Source organism: Rhinoraja longicauda, chromosome 5, assembly GCF_053455715.1.
Source record: "Rhinoraja longicauda isolate Sanriku21f chromosome 5, sRhiLon1.1, whole genome shotgun sequence".
NCBI classification, from domain to species: Eukaryota; Metazoa; Chordata; class Chondrichthyes; order Rajiformes; family Arhynchobatidae; genus Rhinoraja; species Rhinoraja longicauda.
Window position 1 is genome coordinate 30,571,119 of NC_135957.1, and position 18,806 is coordinate 30,589,924.

At 42.3% G+C, this 18,806-nt stretch overlaps 1 protein-coding gene across 1 annotated transcript in view; it reads left to right on the forward strand.

Annotated features, from left to right (window-relative positions):
• Positions 1-18,806, forward strand: part of LOC144593907 (uncharacterized) — a 62,549-nt gene that overhangs the window by 41,506 nt on the left and 2,237 nt on the right. The window contains exon 2 of the mRNA XM_078400039.1: positions 16,287-16,499. Within this exon, the coding sequence (XP_078256165.1) occupies positions 16,287-16,499 (213 nt within the window). The remainder of the gene's footprint in view (positions 1-16,286; positions 16,500-18,806) is intronic.

Sequence of the window (18,806 nt, forward strand, 5' to 3'; positions counted from 1 at the left end):
TGATATGATGATATGATATGATGATATGATATGATGATATGATATGATGATATGATATGATGATATGATATGATGATATGATATGATGATATGATATGATGATATGATATGATGATATGATATGATGATATGATATGATGATATGATATGATGATATGATATGATGATATGATATGATGATATGATCATGATTTATTCTGACCAATTTGTATTGAGTGGACCAGAAACGACAACGTTTCTGACTGTTCTTCCCATTGAACAGGTCCTCACAACAAACGATTTGTAAACTGCGCTACCACAAACTATTCCCTAAATAAATTTAAAGAATATATTTTCAGCAGTCTCAATTCGGAGCATTCCATTTTTTTTCGAAGAAGTCTCTGGAATGGAAGGGAAAACAAGTTAGTTGAATTGAAAGTTTAAACTATTTTTGCTAAATATTTGGTTCCTTCTTCAAATGCTTCAATTAATCCAATATTAATCACAGATGTTGCCTGACCTGCTGGGTTCCTCCACCATTTTGTTTATTACTCAAGATTCCAGCATTTTTGCCTACATTAACTATTTGTAATGGAGGTCTGTTTAACTATTTTAAATTTTAGATTTAGAGATACAGCACGGAAACAGACCCTTCGGCCCACCGAGTCCGCGCCGCCCAGCCCGCACATTAACACTATCCTACACACACTAGGGACAATTTTTACATTTACCCAGTCAATTAACCTACATACATGTACGTCTTTGGAGTGTGGGAGGAAACCAAAGATCTCGGAGACAACCCACGCAGGTCACGGGGAGAACGTACAAACTCCGTACAGACGGCGCCCATAGTCAGGATTGAACCTGAGTCTCTGGCGCTGCATTCGCTGTAAGGCAGCAACTCTACCGCTGCGCCACCGTGTCACCGCGTTTTAACATAACTACTCAAATGGGGAATGCATTTTCTTAAGAACTGGCATATTGTTCCTATATCTTGCATTTACAATCAACAATCATTGATTGGAAGCAGCAGTGCTAAGCTCGACACTAATAAAAATTGATCCTTTGAGTATTCGGTGCTAATGAATCATTAGCATTGGTGTCTCATGTAAACTTTAATTGTAAACATGGTTTACCACTTCTCCCTTTGTGAATAAGATAGTTACATTCAGCTGTTTATATTCTCAGAATACCCCTCAGTGTTTACAGCAAATGGATTACTTTTGAAGTGTGGTCTCTGATCAATTTGCTAACAGCAAACTTTGACTTAAGGACATTAGAATCCGCAGAAGGCCATCCAATCCCTTGATCTTTCCCTACCATTTATTGTTCATGGTTATTTCTGAGCCTTGCCCACTGTCCCATCCTTTACCTAAATCCTCATTTTCCCCGGGTGTTGCTCTTGTTTTTGAATATGTTGTCAGGTTGCCAACTTGGTGCTGACATTGACCAGAGTTTAGTTTAAAGCTGATAAGTTCAGACTCTGAAGGAGGGTTCCGGCCCGAAACGTCACCCATTCCTTTTCTCCAGAGATGCTGTCTGACCCGCTGAGTTACTCCAGCTTTTTGTGTCGGTCTTCAGTAACTCAATACATGTTTTGCTCAGCATTTGACTGGACTCATTTGCATTTACATTATAAAGTTATAGCCCTAAACTTGGTGATTTCTCACACAAATCTTTTTTTTAAGATGATAATTAACATTATGTTGGATATTTTATCCGATAATTGCTCCATTATAGAACTACTGTGAGGATAAAGAAAGTGATTTAAGCTGCAATGAGCATGTAGAAAAATCGTGTGATGGCAGAAGTCGTCCATTTAAAAACGTTACATGACCCTTTGATCTTCAAATGACTAAGTCAAATTTTAAATTTAGCATTGAATTAGTTACTTTGGTAAACATTTACTTAAAGAGTTGCAAAAACTGTAGCTGGACAGACAAATCCATCACTTGCCAATGAGTCACAGAAATACATTAAGCCTTACAACAACTAAAGCATTGGCTGCGTTCTGATCAAAAACTTTTCACCAATTCATTAGTAAAGTGCACATTCTGGGATATACTTACATATTTACGCTGCAGGAGTAAGCCAAAGTGTGGTTATAAAATGAAACAGCAAACAGTTTTAGCAAACTCGTACTAAAACGGCAAAATCTTAAAAATGAAGCATGTGCTCGAATGTAGTAATAGTATCAGAAATAAAGCCTGGATAGAACACAAAGTGCTAGAGTAACTCAACGGATCAGGCAACATCTCTGGAGTCACAGTCATTGAGTCTTACGGCATGGAAACAGCCCCTGCCCAATCTCCACATGGCATTCTTTGTCTTGTCAGATGATTGAAATCGTCTTTGATACCTGCCAATGGTGATGTAACCTCCAGTCATCTCCAGTTGATGAGAAGGATAGTGCAAGCAAAAACAAAAATAGCAATCAAATGCGACATGCAACACACACAAGCCACACACAGTTGTCTTTAGAGAATCATCGAGTCGTACAGTGTGGAAACAGGCCCTTCGACCCAACTTGCCCACACTGGCCAACATGTCCCATCTACACGAACCCCACCTGCCTGCATTTAACCCATATCCCCCTAAACGTCCTATCCATGTACCTGTCTAAACGTTTCTTAAATGTTGCAATAATCCCTGCCTCAATGGTCTCCTCCAGCAGCTCGTTCCATACACCCACCACTCTTTGTGTGAAAAAGTTACCCCTCAGGTTCCTATTAAATCCTTCCCTCCCCACCTTAAACCTATGTCCTCTGCGTCTCGATTGGCCTACTTTACTCTGGAGGACATGGATAGGCAACGTTACGGGTCAGAGTGATTGTACTAGGGGAGGGGGGAAGCTGGAAAAGAGGTGGTAGTGGGACAAAGCCTGGCAAGTGATTGGTGGACACAAGTGAGGGGGGTTTTATTGGCACACAGCTAGAGATGTAAAGGAGACAAAAGGGTGATAAAAGAGGGCAAAAGGAAACAAAAAGGAGATAAAAGTGTGTCAGATAAGGAGAGGAATAAAAGCGAAAAGAAATGTAAAGCCAGATGGAAGGATGGGGATTTACAACAGCTGTAAGTTTTTTACACACTATTACTGATATTAGCTTTTAGTTTCCGATTTTATTAATTGCCTAAATTTAAATTCCCCGGGCTGAATTTGAACTAACCTCTTTGGATAAGTAGACCAGACATCAAGATTTAGTCCTGGAACTTAACCACCACTGAGATTTCTCCTTGTTACACTTTCTTGAAATTGAAATCGGGTCTGGTGGGGACAGAAGTTGCTCCTGGTTGAAACAGTTCCTGAAAGGAGGCAATCAGAACAACACAGGTTTCTATCTCAACTTCCCACTGCAAATGGTTGTTCCACCTTCCCCCCATCGTTAGCTTTGACCTGGGGTTCAGGACCACAATCAAGTCATATCCTGCACCAGCCTTCAGTCCAGTTCATTTCAGTTTAGTTTATTGTCACCTGTACCAAGGTACAGTGAAAAGCGTTTGTTGTGTGCTAACCAGTCAGCAGAAAGACAAAACATGATTACAATCAAGCCATTTACAGTGTATTCATACATGATAAGGGAATAACGTTTAGTGCAAGGTGAAGCCAGCAAAGTCCAATCAAGGATAGTCCGAGAGTCACCAAAGAGGTAGATAGTAGTTCAGCACTGCTCTCTGGTTGTTGTTGGATGATTCAGTTGCCTGATAACAGCTGGGAAGAAACAGTCCCCGAATCTGGAGGTGCGCATTTTCACATTTCTATACCTTTTGCCGGATGGGAGAGAGGAGAAGAGGTAGTGGCTAGAGTGCGACTCATCCTTGACTATGATGCTGGACTTTCCGAAGCAGCGTGAGGTGTAAATGGAGACAATAGAAGGGAGGTTGGTTTGTGATCCACAATTTGCTGCAATTCTTTGCGGATTCGCTTGATGTTGATAAGAAAGTAGAATATTGAACCATGTCTAATTTACATTGGTCACTGGAACAAAGTTAAGAAGAAGAATTTCACATTGATGTAGGAAGGCACTGCAGATGCTGGTTTATAATGAACAAAGGCGCAAAATGCTGGATTAACTCAGCATCTCTGGAGAAAAGGAATAGGTGATGTTTCGGGTCAGAACCCTTCTTCAGATTGATCTTTTCTTATTATTGAACTGTCCTTCAGTTCATGTGAGGGTTCAGCATATTCCTCAGTAGCTCTGTGATTAAGGGATTGTCAAATTGCAGGCGTTTTCCTGCCTGCAGACAGCCAATTGTACTGAGCCAGTGCAATAAAGGTGGAATTTTTGCAATAACTGTATGTTTTAGGAAGATGAAAAGCTGCTGCCAGTAATGCAGTGTTGGAAGCTATGCAATATAAATACTTTACCAACGAAGCATAAAATTGTTTTTCCTATAATTCTGTATCAGGTTATTTAAAGGATGATATATAAAATCTTTCATAAACACAGGATGCCCGAAATCACTTTGCAGACTAATAAGTGGCCGTCACTGCTATATTAGCTTAGAAGTGGTGCAACACAGATTCACCATGGTGATAGCAGACGTAATGGGTTAACTTATGAGAACAAGTTGCTTCAGTTTGGCTTGTATTGCATTGAGTCTGGAACTATGAGAGGTAATCTAGCTGAAGTGTATTAAATGATAAAAGATTCAATATAGTGTATGCAGCAAAACTATTTTGTTAGGGTAATTGCAGCTGAGGAATATCGGCTTAAAATTAGATCCAGACCATTCAGGAGTGATAACAGGAAACACCCCCTCACACGAAAGGCCATAGAAAATTCAAAATCAGGTCTAAAAAATACTGTTCAGTTTATTTTTTGATTTAGTTTAGTTTAGTGTAGAGATACAGTGAGGAAACAGCCCTTTGGCCCACCGAATCCATGCCAACCAGCAGTCCCCGTGCACGAGGGACAATTTACAATTATACCAAGGCAATTAACTGACAAACCTGTGCGTATTTTGAGTGTATTGTGAGGAAACCAGAGATCCCGGAGAAAACCAACGCTGGTCAGAGGGAGAACGTACCAACTCCATACAGACAGCACCCGTGGTCAGGATTGCGCCCGGGTGTCTGACGCTGCAAGGTAGCGAATCTGTCACTGCACCACAGCTTGGAGCTTGTTATTATTTCTCCCTCTTCTGCTTCTCATCTTTATGCTGACCTTCGGAGTCATCATCTGACAACATAACATATGCTGATGACTCTACCCCCAAGTACTTCTCTCACCCTTTCTGTAACTTGTGGTTTATTCTCCTTGCCTGACATCCAGTGTTGGATGAGCAGAGATTTGTCCCAATTCTATTTTTGGAAGACCAAAGTCATTGCCTTGAGTTCCCACCAAAACTTTGCCTGCTGGTCATCAAAGCTGTCTCTCTCTCTCTCTAGATTAAGCCTAAACTAAGCCAGCCAGTCTGCAGCCATATGAATCTGAAATCAGATTCAGACCCATCTCCATTACTAACACCAAAACCTTCCACCTCCAAAGGCTCAGTTGACTCCACCCAAGACACTATTCATCTCCTGCTGAAATCTTCGTCCATGCCTCTCTTATTCTAGACTACAGTGTCTGTAAAACTGACATTTCTGAAAAAATATTTTATTGCCTGTCCTAACATTTCCTTTCTGTGCCATTGTGGTAAATTCTGTTTGATAACTCTGATGTGAAGCACTTAGAACTGTGATATGAATGAACTGACTGGGGGGGAACTTGAAAAGCCTACTCCTATATATATACCCCTGTTGAAGGTAACTTTGCTCCCAATATATTTTAACCAATGCAATCCAGTTCACACCATCTCACCGTGCCAATAAAATCACATTTTCATTTCCCTACACGTTTTTGTTTACATTCATCCTAACCCCATGGCCTCTGGTCACCAACCTACCAATGGATTCAGTCTCTAATATTTACTCTAATATTTACTCTAACAAAAACCCATTTCAGCTGTAAACTAAACTAAACTAAACTAAATATTGCCGAATGTTAAATAATATTCGAATTTTCAATGGAAGATATAAATGTTATGAGGATCTGACCACAGTCCAATGAAGATGAACAGGGTTCAAATCAGGCCAGATGTTAGATAATCTGTTCATCTTCATTGGACTGTGGTCAGATCCTCATAACATTTATATCTTCCATTGAAAATTCGAATATTATTTAACATTCGGCAATATTTAGTTTAGTTTAGTTTAGTTTAGTTTTGTTTAGAGATACAGCATGGAAACAAGCCCTTTGGCCCAACAAGTCCGTGCTGACAAGCACACTAGAAACAATGTACAATTTCTACCAAGCCAATTAGTCTATAAACCTGCACATCTTTGGAGTGCTGGAGGAAACCGGAGCACCCGGAGAAAACCCACACAGGTTATGGAGAGAAAGTACAAACTCCATACTGACAGAACCCTTAGTCGGGATCGAATCCAGATCGCTGGTGCTGTAGGGCAGCAACTCTACAGCTGCGCCACCGTGCTGCCCGTCACAAACATGGTTTGTGGTCTGGGCTTTGGCACGAGGTCACACTGCGAACTCCTGTTTGATTTCTGATCTGAAGCAAGCTTTCCAACTGGAGCATTGATAAGGGTTCTCCAGTGTCCCTGAACTAAGCTGTAGAAAAATAATCAACCAGGATTCCCACGCTCTAACTGCAGCAGATGCAGTGGACACTTCTGTCACACTACTTCAGTGACATCTGCTGGAATATGCAAGTGCAGAGATGCTACAGAGGCAGAAGATTAAACACATCAGTTTCATATGCATCGCCTCTTCCCCCAACCTCACCCCACTCATTCACTTCACCCATTAGTATTGCTTCATGTTGATTAGATTCGTAGCATGAATCGTCATCGCTTGTGTTTCTGGAACTAGCATCTGCAAATGAGGCAAAATTAAGAGAAATTGGTTTCAAACGGGTGGGGAAAGGAAGCCTCTTAGAAGAAAAATCCAAAGGAACACCATTCTCTCAGATATTGTATCAAGTGATACACCAGTAATTAACTACAATATTACCCATTTTACCCGGTCCATCATGTCTATTCCACCATTCAATCATGGCTGATCTATCTCTCCCAACCGCATTCTCCTGCCTTCTCCCTATAAGCCCTGACACCCATAATAATCAAGACTATATCTATCTCTGCCTTAAAAATATCCATTGACTTGGCCTCCACAGCCTATTGTGGCAATGAATTCCACAGATTCACCACCCTCTGACTAAAGAAATTACTCCTCATCTCTTTCCTAAAAGAACATCCTTTCATTCTGAGGCTATGACCTCTAGTCCCAGACTCTCCCACTAGTGAAAACATCCTCTCCACATCCATTCTATCCAAGCCTTTCACTATTCTGTAAGTTTCAATGAGATCCCCCCTCATTCTTCTAAACTCCAGCGAGCATAGGCCCAGTGCCGTCAAATGCTCATCATATGTTAACCCGCTCATTCCTGGGATCATTCTTGTAAACCTCCTCTGGACCCTCTTGAGGGCCAGTACATCCATCCTCACATATGGTGCCCTCTTTAGTTGCAATTTAAGGAAATATCCCAACTGCCTTTCTCAAACTTGCTACTTATATCCTCTCAGCCACTAAAGCCCACTTGCATTCTTTGTAGCTTTCATTTTCCATCTACACAATTTATGAAAGTTTGAAATTCAGGCTCAGCAGCTTTCCATTCCTGTTATTCTTTTGCCTTGTCTGCCCATTATATTTAGGCATTCCAGTTTTGACAAACTGTTAAAAAAAATGATTAAGGAAACAGCAATGCATGGAAATCTATTTAAATAACTTTCTTTTCAGTTAGAAAATAAGTGTAATTTATTTGGCATATTGAAATGTTGCACATTTCAATATTACGATGGCCCTTGCCATTTTCAGGAGAATGCAAGAGTCACCTAGTGAGTACAATATCATGTGTAGGAAAGAACTGCAGACGCTGGTTTAAATCAAAGGTAGACACAAAATGCTGGAGTAACTCATCGGGACAGGCAGCATCTCTGGAGAGAAGGAATGGGTGACATTTCGGATCGAGACCCTTCTTCAGACTGAGTTACTCCAGCATTTTGTGGCTATCTTCGAGTACAATATCATGTCAGGAGCTTCAAGTGACTGGGGTGATTTAAGCAAATTTTGATTTTAATATACAATCTACAGAAAAAAATGATAAGAGTATAAATGAATCGAACAAAACAATAGTAGCGTGCCTAGTGCTTTGCATTTGACCAAGGATCCTAGTCCGCATACTTTATTACTGTCATTTACAAAGAGGTTAGAAAGATGGTTTCTCATGTTTTGCATGCACTTCATTCTTTTTTGATCCCCTAAATGGCACTTAATGGACAGCACGTTTATACAGCAGTCGTGCTCCAGGCTGAGATGGAGGCTGGGGGCTTGCCTCTCCCTGGGCTTTATCTGCAGTTGATCAAGCGGACATTTCTGCTTCTCCAGTCTCACCATGGAGAAGGGCAGTACCTCAGCAGATTGGTGGACCAGGCCGCTCATTAACCCTGTCCAGCTCAGAGCAATGTCTGAACCTCAGTTCAATCCGTTGACCAGCTGTCAGAGAGAGACACAGCGACCCACCTAGCGACCACTCTCCTCCCCTTCCTCTCACAGCCACCTCGATTGACACAGTCAGCAAAATCCCACAAGACAACAGCGCTTGTAGTAAAGCAAATGTGGAATGAATGGGTGGGACAGAGAGCACATGGAAGTATTGTTTTCATTTAGCTCTTAGGGCTAGTTAGATTTAGCTCTTAGGGCTAACGGAATCAAGGAATATAGGGAAAAAGCTGGAACGGGGTACTGATTTTGGATGATCAGCCATGATCATATTGAATGGCGATGCTGGCTCATAGGGCCGAATGGCCTACTCCTGCACCTATTTTCTATGTTTCTATTACACACAGTGGGGTGTTGGTATGATTGGTACGACATTTAAGAAACATTTAGACAGGTAGATGGATAGGACAGGGTTAGATGAATATGACCCAAACCCAGGCAAATGGGGCTGGTGTAGATGGGACATGTAGTACCATCACATACTTCTTGTCCAATGGTGAAAGTACTGTAGGACTAGCCATTTATCTGCCCACTTGATTTTTTTCCTGGACTCTTCAGCTTTCTTTTTCACAATCCATGGCATTGCTAATTTTTGATTTCTATGCAAACTACTTGATCACGCTCTTTACATTTAAGTAAAAATCCCCCAAATCCTCACCACAAGAAGCAAAGAACCTAGCAATTATCCCTACAGGACTCCACAATAAACAGCAGTCCACTCACTAAAACTCATGTTAACCATTTGCTTTCTTCTACTGGGCAAAGGTTTGATCCATTTGGTCACTCTCTTTGGATGCCATCAGTCTGCAATGTGAAACTTTTTCAATCCTTGCTAAACCTCATGGAAGCTGCATCAAATGTGCCCCCCCCCCCCCCCCCCCCTCCCCTCATTGATCACCCTTGATAAATACTTGGACCTGACTTTCCTTTAACAAATCCATGTTTACTCTTTGATTAATCGGTGCTCATCTGAATGATGATTGCTAAGGTCCCTCAGAAATGCTTCTAATATTTTTTACAATCATCAAAGTCTTTCATTTGCATTCAAGAGAGAGCTAGATCGAGCTCTTAAGGATAGCGGAGTCAGAGGGTATGGGGACAAGGCAGGAACGGGGTACTGATTGACAATGATCAGCCATGATCACATTGAATGGTGGTGCTGGCTCGAAGGGCCGAATGGCCTACTCCTGCACCTATTGTCTATTATTTATTTCTTGTTCTACACTTTCTTCCTTTTTTTAAACAATAGTACAACTGCCAGCCCCCAGTCTTCTGGGACTACAGCTGTAGTTAGAACTAATTGGAAAATCATGGGCAGAGGCCCCACTTTTTCTTCCATTGTTTCTCTTAATAGCCTGCAATACATTTTATCTAGTCTTGGCAACTTACTACGCCACAGACCTTAATGATTTTTCTTTCACCACATTTATTCCAGCCAATATTTTAGACATTTCCTTCAGAAATACATCTCTGGATTATAACATTACTTAAAGAAAGACTAACTATTATTTGGAAGTAGCATCAGTTCTTCTTCGTCTGTACACTTTGTACCCCTCTTTCTCCAAAAGCCAATTTCTTCCCTTTATAATCCTCTTGTTCTTTATGTACCTTTGGGATTCCCATGATTTTACTTGGCTGTATTTTTCCACATTCTTTCTTCATTACCCTAATGTCCTTTACAATTCTTCTTTGCACTTATTGAATGCACCTAAGCTTTCAACAACATTGAGATATTAACACCCAAAATAAACTTTCCCTGCCTTTCTTGCACAGCATGTTCACTGTCCTCCAGGGATTCTAGATGTGGAACTGTCCACCCTTCATCCCTTCCACTGCCATACAATGATTCTACAGTGATCATTCTTCAAGTAGTTTCCATTTCAGTTTAGTTTATTGTCACGTGCACCGATGTACAGTGAAAAGTTTTTGTTGCGTGCTACCTAGTCCGCAGAAAGATAACTCATGATTACAATCAAACCATTTACAGCGTTTAGATACGTGATAAGGGAATAACGTTTAGTGCAAGGTAAAGCCAGCAAAGTTCGATCTAGGATAGTCCGAGGGTCGCCAAAGAGGTAGATAGCAGTTCACTTCAGCAACCACTTTGCTTCTGCTGAATGACATCCTAGCTTTGTAAGAAAATTAGCCTTTCTCAAATTTCGTTCTTGGTCCACATTTAATTTGATATAATAAAGCAAAATTGGATTGTCTTATGTCACAGATACCGACATGTCTTTCCCATTGACAGCCTTCCATCTGCTCAGCCTTATTCCTTAACCAGCTCCTCTTTTTACGAATTCATACTAAAAGACCTGAATTCATCAGCCTGATTATCTGTAAGAGTGTTGTCGCTGCTGAAATCACTTTCCTATTGTTAATGCATTTCTCTGAAGTGTGCCTTTATATTTTGCTCTTCTGGAGAATTCTGATTAATTGTGGGTCTTTATAACACTTTGAGCTGTTCGGTTGCACAGTTGTTGAACTTTCTATCACATTATCCCTCTTAACAGCTGTAACCCCAGTTATATTCTGGTTTGAGTTAATATGCTGTTCCATCGATGTATTTGAAACCTGAACGGAGCCTTCTGACTGCACAAGTAAATAGGGCAAAAGTAATAGAAGTTTACTTGCAAGAATTTGAAATTATGTTTTTTTCTACTGCTTAGGTCAGGGCAGTATATAATCAAAATATTTATCTAACATAATGTATGAGCTCCATAATCATTTTAGAATGGTCAACAGCGCACACATATTAGTTAACTACTTCCATGTCCTTCATGTAACACAAGCTGGCTGAATTTATATGTGAATGTGACTTTAAACTAACTCAGCATGTGGAAAACACAGACATGTTTGGTTACTCCAAAACCTTGTTTATAAATTTTCCTGGGTTGGCAAGGATTTTTCCCAATGTTAGGAAAGTCCTCTCTTGCCAAAAATGTGGAAGCAAGTTGCTAACGAGTGTGAGTGGAGTGAGGAAACAACTCTAAAATGACAGAAATAAAACAGAAAATGCTGGGAGTACTCAATAGGTTAGATAATGGTGGGAAGCAGAGTGAACAGTTCCGTGAGATTTGGGAAAAGTTCAAGATAAAATAAGTTCACTCTTCACAGGAGCAGCCTGACCAGTGGATCATTTCCACCTATTTTTCAGGTTTTATTTCATACCTCCAGCATCTGCAGACGTTTTCTTGTGGTTTAAGGAGGCAGATGAATGAATGAATAAATGAATGAATGAATGAATGAATGAATGAATGAATGAATGAATGAATGAATGAATGAATGAATAAGTTTATTGGCCAAGTATGCATATACTTGATGTAGTCTGGAGTTACAAACATAAGCTGTTTGATGTTTCTAATGGTTGCTCAATGGTACCCTTTATGATGGGATCCTGGTGCCTCTGATTGGATTGCTGTGATTTTATACATGATGCAGAATACCCATAGTTTATTTTAGTTTAGAAATACAGCATGGAAACAGGCCCTTCGGCCCACCGAGTCCGCACCGACCAGCGATCCCCATACATTAACACGATCCTACACATACTAGGGACAATTTTGCATTTATACAGTTATACTAATTAACCTACAAACCTGCACATCTTTGGTGTGTGGGATGAAATTGAAGATCTCGGACAAAAACCCACGCAGGTCACGGGATGAACGTACAAACTCTGTACATACAGCACCCGTTGTCAGGATCGAACCCGGGTCTCTGGCGCTGTAAGGCAGTAGCTCTACCGCTACAGCACCGTGCCACCCTCAAACTAATGGCTAGACTATCAGTAAATAATGCAGTAGGTAGCAATCATGTAAAACATGGCTGGACGTACTGAGATGTATGAAGGTAGATAAATCTCCTGAGTCTGATCATATATATCCGAAGACACTTGAAAACAAGAGAAGAAATTCCACAAGCTGAGATATATGAATCATCTTTGGACATGAATGAGATGCCAGAGGGTGGCTTATGTTGTGCCTCTTTTTAAGAAGGGTGCAAAGGGAAACCTGAGAAATATAGACCAGTAACTCTAACATCTGTGGAGGGAAAGTTACTGGAGAGGATGCTGAGAGATAAGATATACATGCATTTGGATAGACAAGAGTTGATTAGGGATAGTCAGCAAGGATTTGTATGTGGGAGACCATGTCTCAACCGATTTGATTGAGTTTTTTTGAAGAAGTAACCAAGAAGACTGACAAGGGTGGTGGGTGGTGGATAGATGGAACGAGTTGCCAGAGGAAGTAGTTGAGGCAGGTACGATAATATTTCAAAGCCAATTGGATCGTGCCAGAGTAACTCAGCTGGTCGGGTTGCATCTGTGGAGGGAATGAATCCTCCATTATGTTTTGGGTTAGGACTCTCTATCAGACACTGTTCCCTCCACAGATCCTGCCTGACCCACTGAGTTACTCCAGCACTTTGTGCTTTGCTCAAGATTCCCAGCATCTGCAGTTCCTTGTGTCCCCACAGAGTAAAGTTGCTCTGGCTTGATTTGATTCCGGATCATAGGATCTACTTAAGGAAGGCTGGGAATTACAAGAAAATGACATAGCTCTAAGGTGATAGGGGCAAAGTTTAAAGGAGAAGTGCGGGGCAAGTTTTTAACACCGAGGGCGGTGAGTGCCTGGAACGCACTGCAGAGGATGATGGTTGAAGCAGATACATTAGTGGCAATTAAAAGACTTTAGGATAGGCATATTGATCTGCAGGGAATGGAGGGATATGGGTTATGTGCAAGTAGTTAAGTGATGGTCTCGGCATCATGTTCGGCACAGACATTATGGGCCGAAGGGCCTGTTCTTGTGCTGCACTATTGTATATTCTACAATCCAATTCAAGAATGATGCCTGCATAGATTGCAAACATTTACAGAACGAATGAACGACCAAGGAAACAAATGGCACACACATCCTGACCATTATAAAGTTTACATTAAAAAATAAAGCATTGCACTTTTCAATAAGTATTCAGTGCAGAGCACTTGGCTTGTCGCCTGCAGCAGGGACATGGTTGAAATCTCACCTGGGAGACTGGCGGTGGAAGGTTATAATTGGAAATGTGCCTTATATCTGTTCCCCAACATGTTCTAGTCAGGATGCCTTGAGGCTCTGTGCTAGGCCCGTGCCTGTTACTGCAGCATAGCAACAACCTTCAATATGTGCAGGAGCTTACATGACTGCTGATGGCACTTACTTGAAGTACCAAGCATGTGACTTGCTAATGTTGCAGATTATCCTCAGCATCACTTTTACACTTCCCCTCACTGCACACCTCAAAAAAAGTAAGTGGGCACAATCTGTATCCTTTCAGGACATCAGAGGTTAATTAATGCTATAAACGTGATCACAGAGCAATGTCGGTTAAATGGACAGTGTATATATACCACACCTCCAAGCTATCATCAACTCTGTTTAGTAATGCACACAGGCTTGCAGATGTTAAGCAGTTAATGACATCTGACTGGATAGACTAGGCTCATACTCGCTGGAATTTAGAAGACTGAGGGGGGATCTTATAGAAACTTATAAAATTCTTAAGGGGTTGGAGAGGCTAGATGCGGGAAGATTGTTCCCGATGTTGGGGAAGTCCAGAACCAGGGGTCACAGCTTAAGGATAAGGGGGAAGTCTTTTAGGACCGAGATGAGAAAACATTTCTTCACACAGAGAGTGGTGAGTCTGTGGAATTCTCTCCCACAGAAGGTAGTTGAGGCCAGTTCATTGGCTATATTTAAGAGGGAGTTAGATGTGGCCCTTGTGGCTAAAGGGATCAGGGGGTATGGAGAGAAGGCAGGTACAGGTTACTGAGCTGGACGATCAGCCTTAATCATATTGAATGGTGGTGCTGGCTCGAAGGGCCAAATGGCCTACTCCTGCACCTATTTTCTATGTTTCTATGTTTCTATGAAGCAGAATCTAACAGAAACTCTCAACTGATCAAATAGCACGCAAGGGATGTGAAGCAAAGTCAGCATTTCGGGTCAATGACCCTCTGGATGAGGAGAGTAGCGCTTGTTCAGGTGTTGCACAAGCTTACACAGAGGTGAGCTGAACTCACCATGTTATGTGGGGATGAATTCGCTGAGAGATGTCAGGTCTAAAGGACATCTAGAAGTCAGAGCGGTGGGAGTATGGGGATTCCAATGGCCAGCGAGAAACTGCTGGCATTGGTATGAGGAGGAGGGGAGGTGTGGAGGGTTCACAGGCAACAGTGGGCAATAGGTACTGTGGCATCAGTGGTGCCATGACACTGCAGGTAGGAAAGCAACACGTTGTCATTTTAATCGCTCAGCCATCTCTTCAGTGTTTCTCCATGTTAGTCAGGAGCATTGTTCAGCAGCTTGGGAGGAGTGGATCAGATGTATTCATACTCATAACTCATAGGAGCAGAATTAGACCATTTGGCCCATCGTGCTTTCTCCACCATTCAATCGTGGCAGATGACTTTTTCTGCAAGCTCCCCTGATCTTTGTACTGACTGCAAACACCGGTGCACAGATTTGAGAAGTTTTCCCTCATTGTTATTCTGAAAGCAACACCATACCAAAGAGCTGCAGTTGGACATTTTAAACGGGAGACTGGGGCTGCGGTCAGTTTACCAAGGGATGTCACAATCCGTGGGTCCTAAGATGGCTGCAGGACCTCGTGACCAGCCACAAAAGTAAAAACCTTACAGCCCAGTCTCTAGGTTTCTGCAAAGCCACGGCCAGAACAATGGATGGGTATTGGCCATGCAGAAACCTGCGAAACCAGGTCGAGGTCCAGACACTGGGGCGCAGACATCAGCATACTCACAATGCCCCAAGCCGACCTACACAGTTAATCTCGTTAAGGGGGCACAATAACCCATAGAAAACTACCTGGTAGGTGATGGGAAACCAGTTAAACCCATCACCTCGCAACGAAATACCAATTAACACCATCTGGCCATCCCCGGTACCCCCGGACATAAGCGCAGATCAGAGAGAAAACTCATACATATCTTTTAAACAAAGAGATCCCAAGATCTGGCGGGAGATAGGACGGGCCAGAATTAGTATAACTGGCCACGACTTTTGGGTTTTAAACTCATGCAAGAAACTCAAGTCAAACTGATGCAAGGCAGAAGTCAAACGCACGCTGCCCTCGGGACGGCTGCTACGGAGAGGAGACGGTGGCCCACCTCTTCAAAGAGTGTGGATTTGCCAAGAGAGTCTGGAGAGGTCTGCAGGGGTCCCTGTCACGATTCATTCCGAGCAGCTCCGTCACAGAGGACTCTGTGCTCTACGGACTGTTCCCAGGGACGCATTCCGAGACTGACATCGAGTGCTGCTGGAAGGTCATCAACTCGGTGAAAGACGCTCTTTGGTCTGCCCGATCCTTGTTGACCTCCCAGTGGAGCGAGCTGTCCGTCAAGGAATGTTGCCGACTGGCCCACTGCAGACTGCAGGAGTACGTGCTGAGGGATGCACTGAAGCTCGGTGCAGCCAACGCTAAGGCCCTGTGGGGGAGGAGCACAGTCTAGGGTCCTTCCGCTGCTGGACATGGGGGGCAGGGGGTGGTGGAGAGAGACGCCCCTCCAAATGAGTGATACTGGGTAAATGTCTAAACGTAAGTAAATGTCTAAGTGAATGTCTGTACCAAATGTAACCTCCGGAAATGTTGGATGGGCTTGTTTAAGAATATGTTTTGTGAATGATATTTATTATTTGAATAAAGTATTTTTTGATATAATTTTTTTAAACATTTTTTTTTTTTTAAAAGAAGTCAAACGGATGCAGGAGGAAGAAAAGACAGGCAAGAAGAAGTGAAGTGCAAGAGAGAGGAACCGGCACGCAACTCGAGAAGAAATACTGCAAGAAAACCTGTAAGGAACGCAAGAAACGGAAGGAAGAAACTCAGGGGACAAGCACGACCCTCACGGAAAGCAGCGGAGAAGCAACACGAACAGCCAGTAACCCCAGTAATAGCCCCATGGTGAGCATGTACCCCAATCCTGCATATCCTGGACATAGTTTAGTGTAGATGGGAGGGTGGTTTGAATAAACGTGGGTGTGTAAAGGAATATGTGTTGGTCAATTTTGCGATGTGTCGTACGTTCCCCATCTTACAGTCGTGTATATGTCCTGTAGAACTGTGCGTTTGAGAATTCAGAGAAAAAGGTATTCATGTATATGTCTTGTAGAACTGTGTGTTTTATGATTCATAGTCAAAAGTATTCATGTAATTCGGTATGTGTCTTATAGATATGTCTTATAGAACTGTATGTATTCATGGACAATAGTCCCAAGCGCTCAATAAAAGCCTTTTCCATTTAAACCCTGGTCTTCAAATCTGGTCTGGTTGAATTTTTCTGCACTATAAACGCTCCTGCATCTAAGTCCAGTGTCTAGAACCGTAGGGGGTGAGTGGGTCGAACCACTCACGGGGAACCAGTGTGCGCGGCCTGGTCAAGGGATCAGAGCAAGGCACGGGGACCTTAGGTCGGGCGAAAGCTCGGCGCAGAAACCCCTTACAATACCTAGAACTTCCACCTCCACGTTTAAAAACGGGCATTACCAAGGCACCGGTAATGTAGTGATGTTGAATCTTTTCAGCTTATTAGAATCCTCGGGAACGAAGGTAGAATTCAACGGCAGCCCAAAATGCGTGCACAGTGAATCCCCGACCCATCCCCGTGCAGCGAAATGGAAACATGAATCAGGCACTGTGTGAAAGAATGGGCCATTGGCTCTTATCAGGGAGTTTTGCACAATTTGTAAAGGCTGATTTCATCCCCTTGAATCGAGCACTTTTTCGTGGGATGTAACACTTCAAAGGCATCACCTCTCAAAGGACATCATACTTCAAAGTATCCACCCTAAAAACATCCACGGGGCAAAACGTTGTGATTGATTTGGGTGTCATGACTCTTAATTTCTGTCTACTTTGCCATGGAAGGATTATAGAATTATATATATTCAAATACGGCTCTTAGGTTAAATGTGGCTCGCAGGGGATTAAGATTCCTCAAACAGCTTGAGGCTGGGTAGAGAAGTATATTCAATCTAGGGTCATTTTGAAGAAGATTGGTTCTCATACACTATTTCGGCATGAAACACTGATGGCTCTTTTAATCTTTCATGTGAACAACCTGCATCAAGCTGGTCTAATTCACTTAGGTGAGAGCACACAGACTTTCCTGAGGACTTGTTTGACTGCATGCTGCCTGCAAAATGTCATCTCTCTCTGGCGCCGTCTTTTTAAAATGAGATTCGGCACGTCACCAAAGACTGCAATAAACTTCTACAAATTGACTGTAGAATGTATCTTGACTGGTTGCATCCTGGCCTAGTAAGGCAATTCCAACACATAGTAACACAAGAGGCTGCAGAGAGAAGTGCACACTGTTCGGTCCATCATGGGCAACAGCCCTCCCCACCATTGGAAGCATCTACATGACGCACAGCCTCAAGAAGGTATCATCAAGGGATCCCTACCATCCAACGAAGGTCTTCATCTCGCTGCGTAATGACAGATGGGTGGGTGGTACACAATCCTGTAGTCCCACATTACCAGGCTCAGTATCAGCTACTTTCCTGCAACCATCAGGTTCTTGAACCGACCCGCACATTCCTAATATACCTGAAGGTAGACACAAAATGCTGGAGTAACTCAGGCAGCATTTCTGGAGAGAAGGAATGGGCGATGTTTCAGGTCGAGACCCTTCTTCAGATGTCAGGGGAGTGGGCAAGCTAAAAACATCCATGGGGCGAAAGGCTGTGATTGATTCCAGTGTCATGCTTCTCAATTTCTGTCTACTTTGCCATGCTTAATCTACTTGTTGCACTACCATGGACTTATGTTCGAATTATATTTTGCACTAATGTCTTTTTTTTTGTGTTGTCTTTTTCTTATAACTGTCCTGCAGAATTAACGTGTCATTTGTTTATAATTTATGTATACTTTATGTTTTTGTGTGTTTGAAACATAGAAACAAAGAATATAGGTGCAGGAGTAGGCCATTCGGCCCTTCGAGCCAGCACCGCCATTTAATATGATCATGGCCGATCGTCCAAAATCAGTACCCCGTTCTGGCTTTCTCCCCATATCCCTTGATTCCTTGAGCCCTAAGAGCTAAATCTAATTTGCCTGTGAATAATGTATGCACATTGCATAAAGATGATAGTGACAAATCGGATGTAAAAATGTATTTAGAATGAGGGATCAGTATACCGCAGAAACATTGTGCTAAAGAAAAATTGAAAGGATTGGAAGATAGACACAAAGTGCTGGAGTAACCCA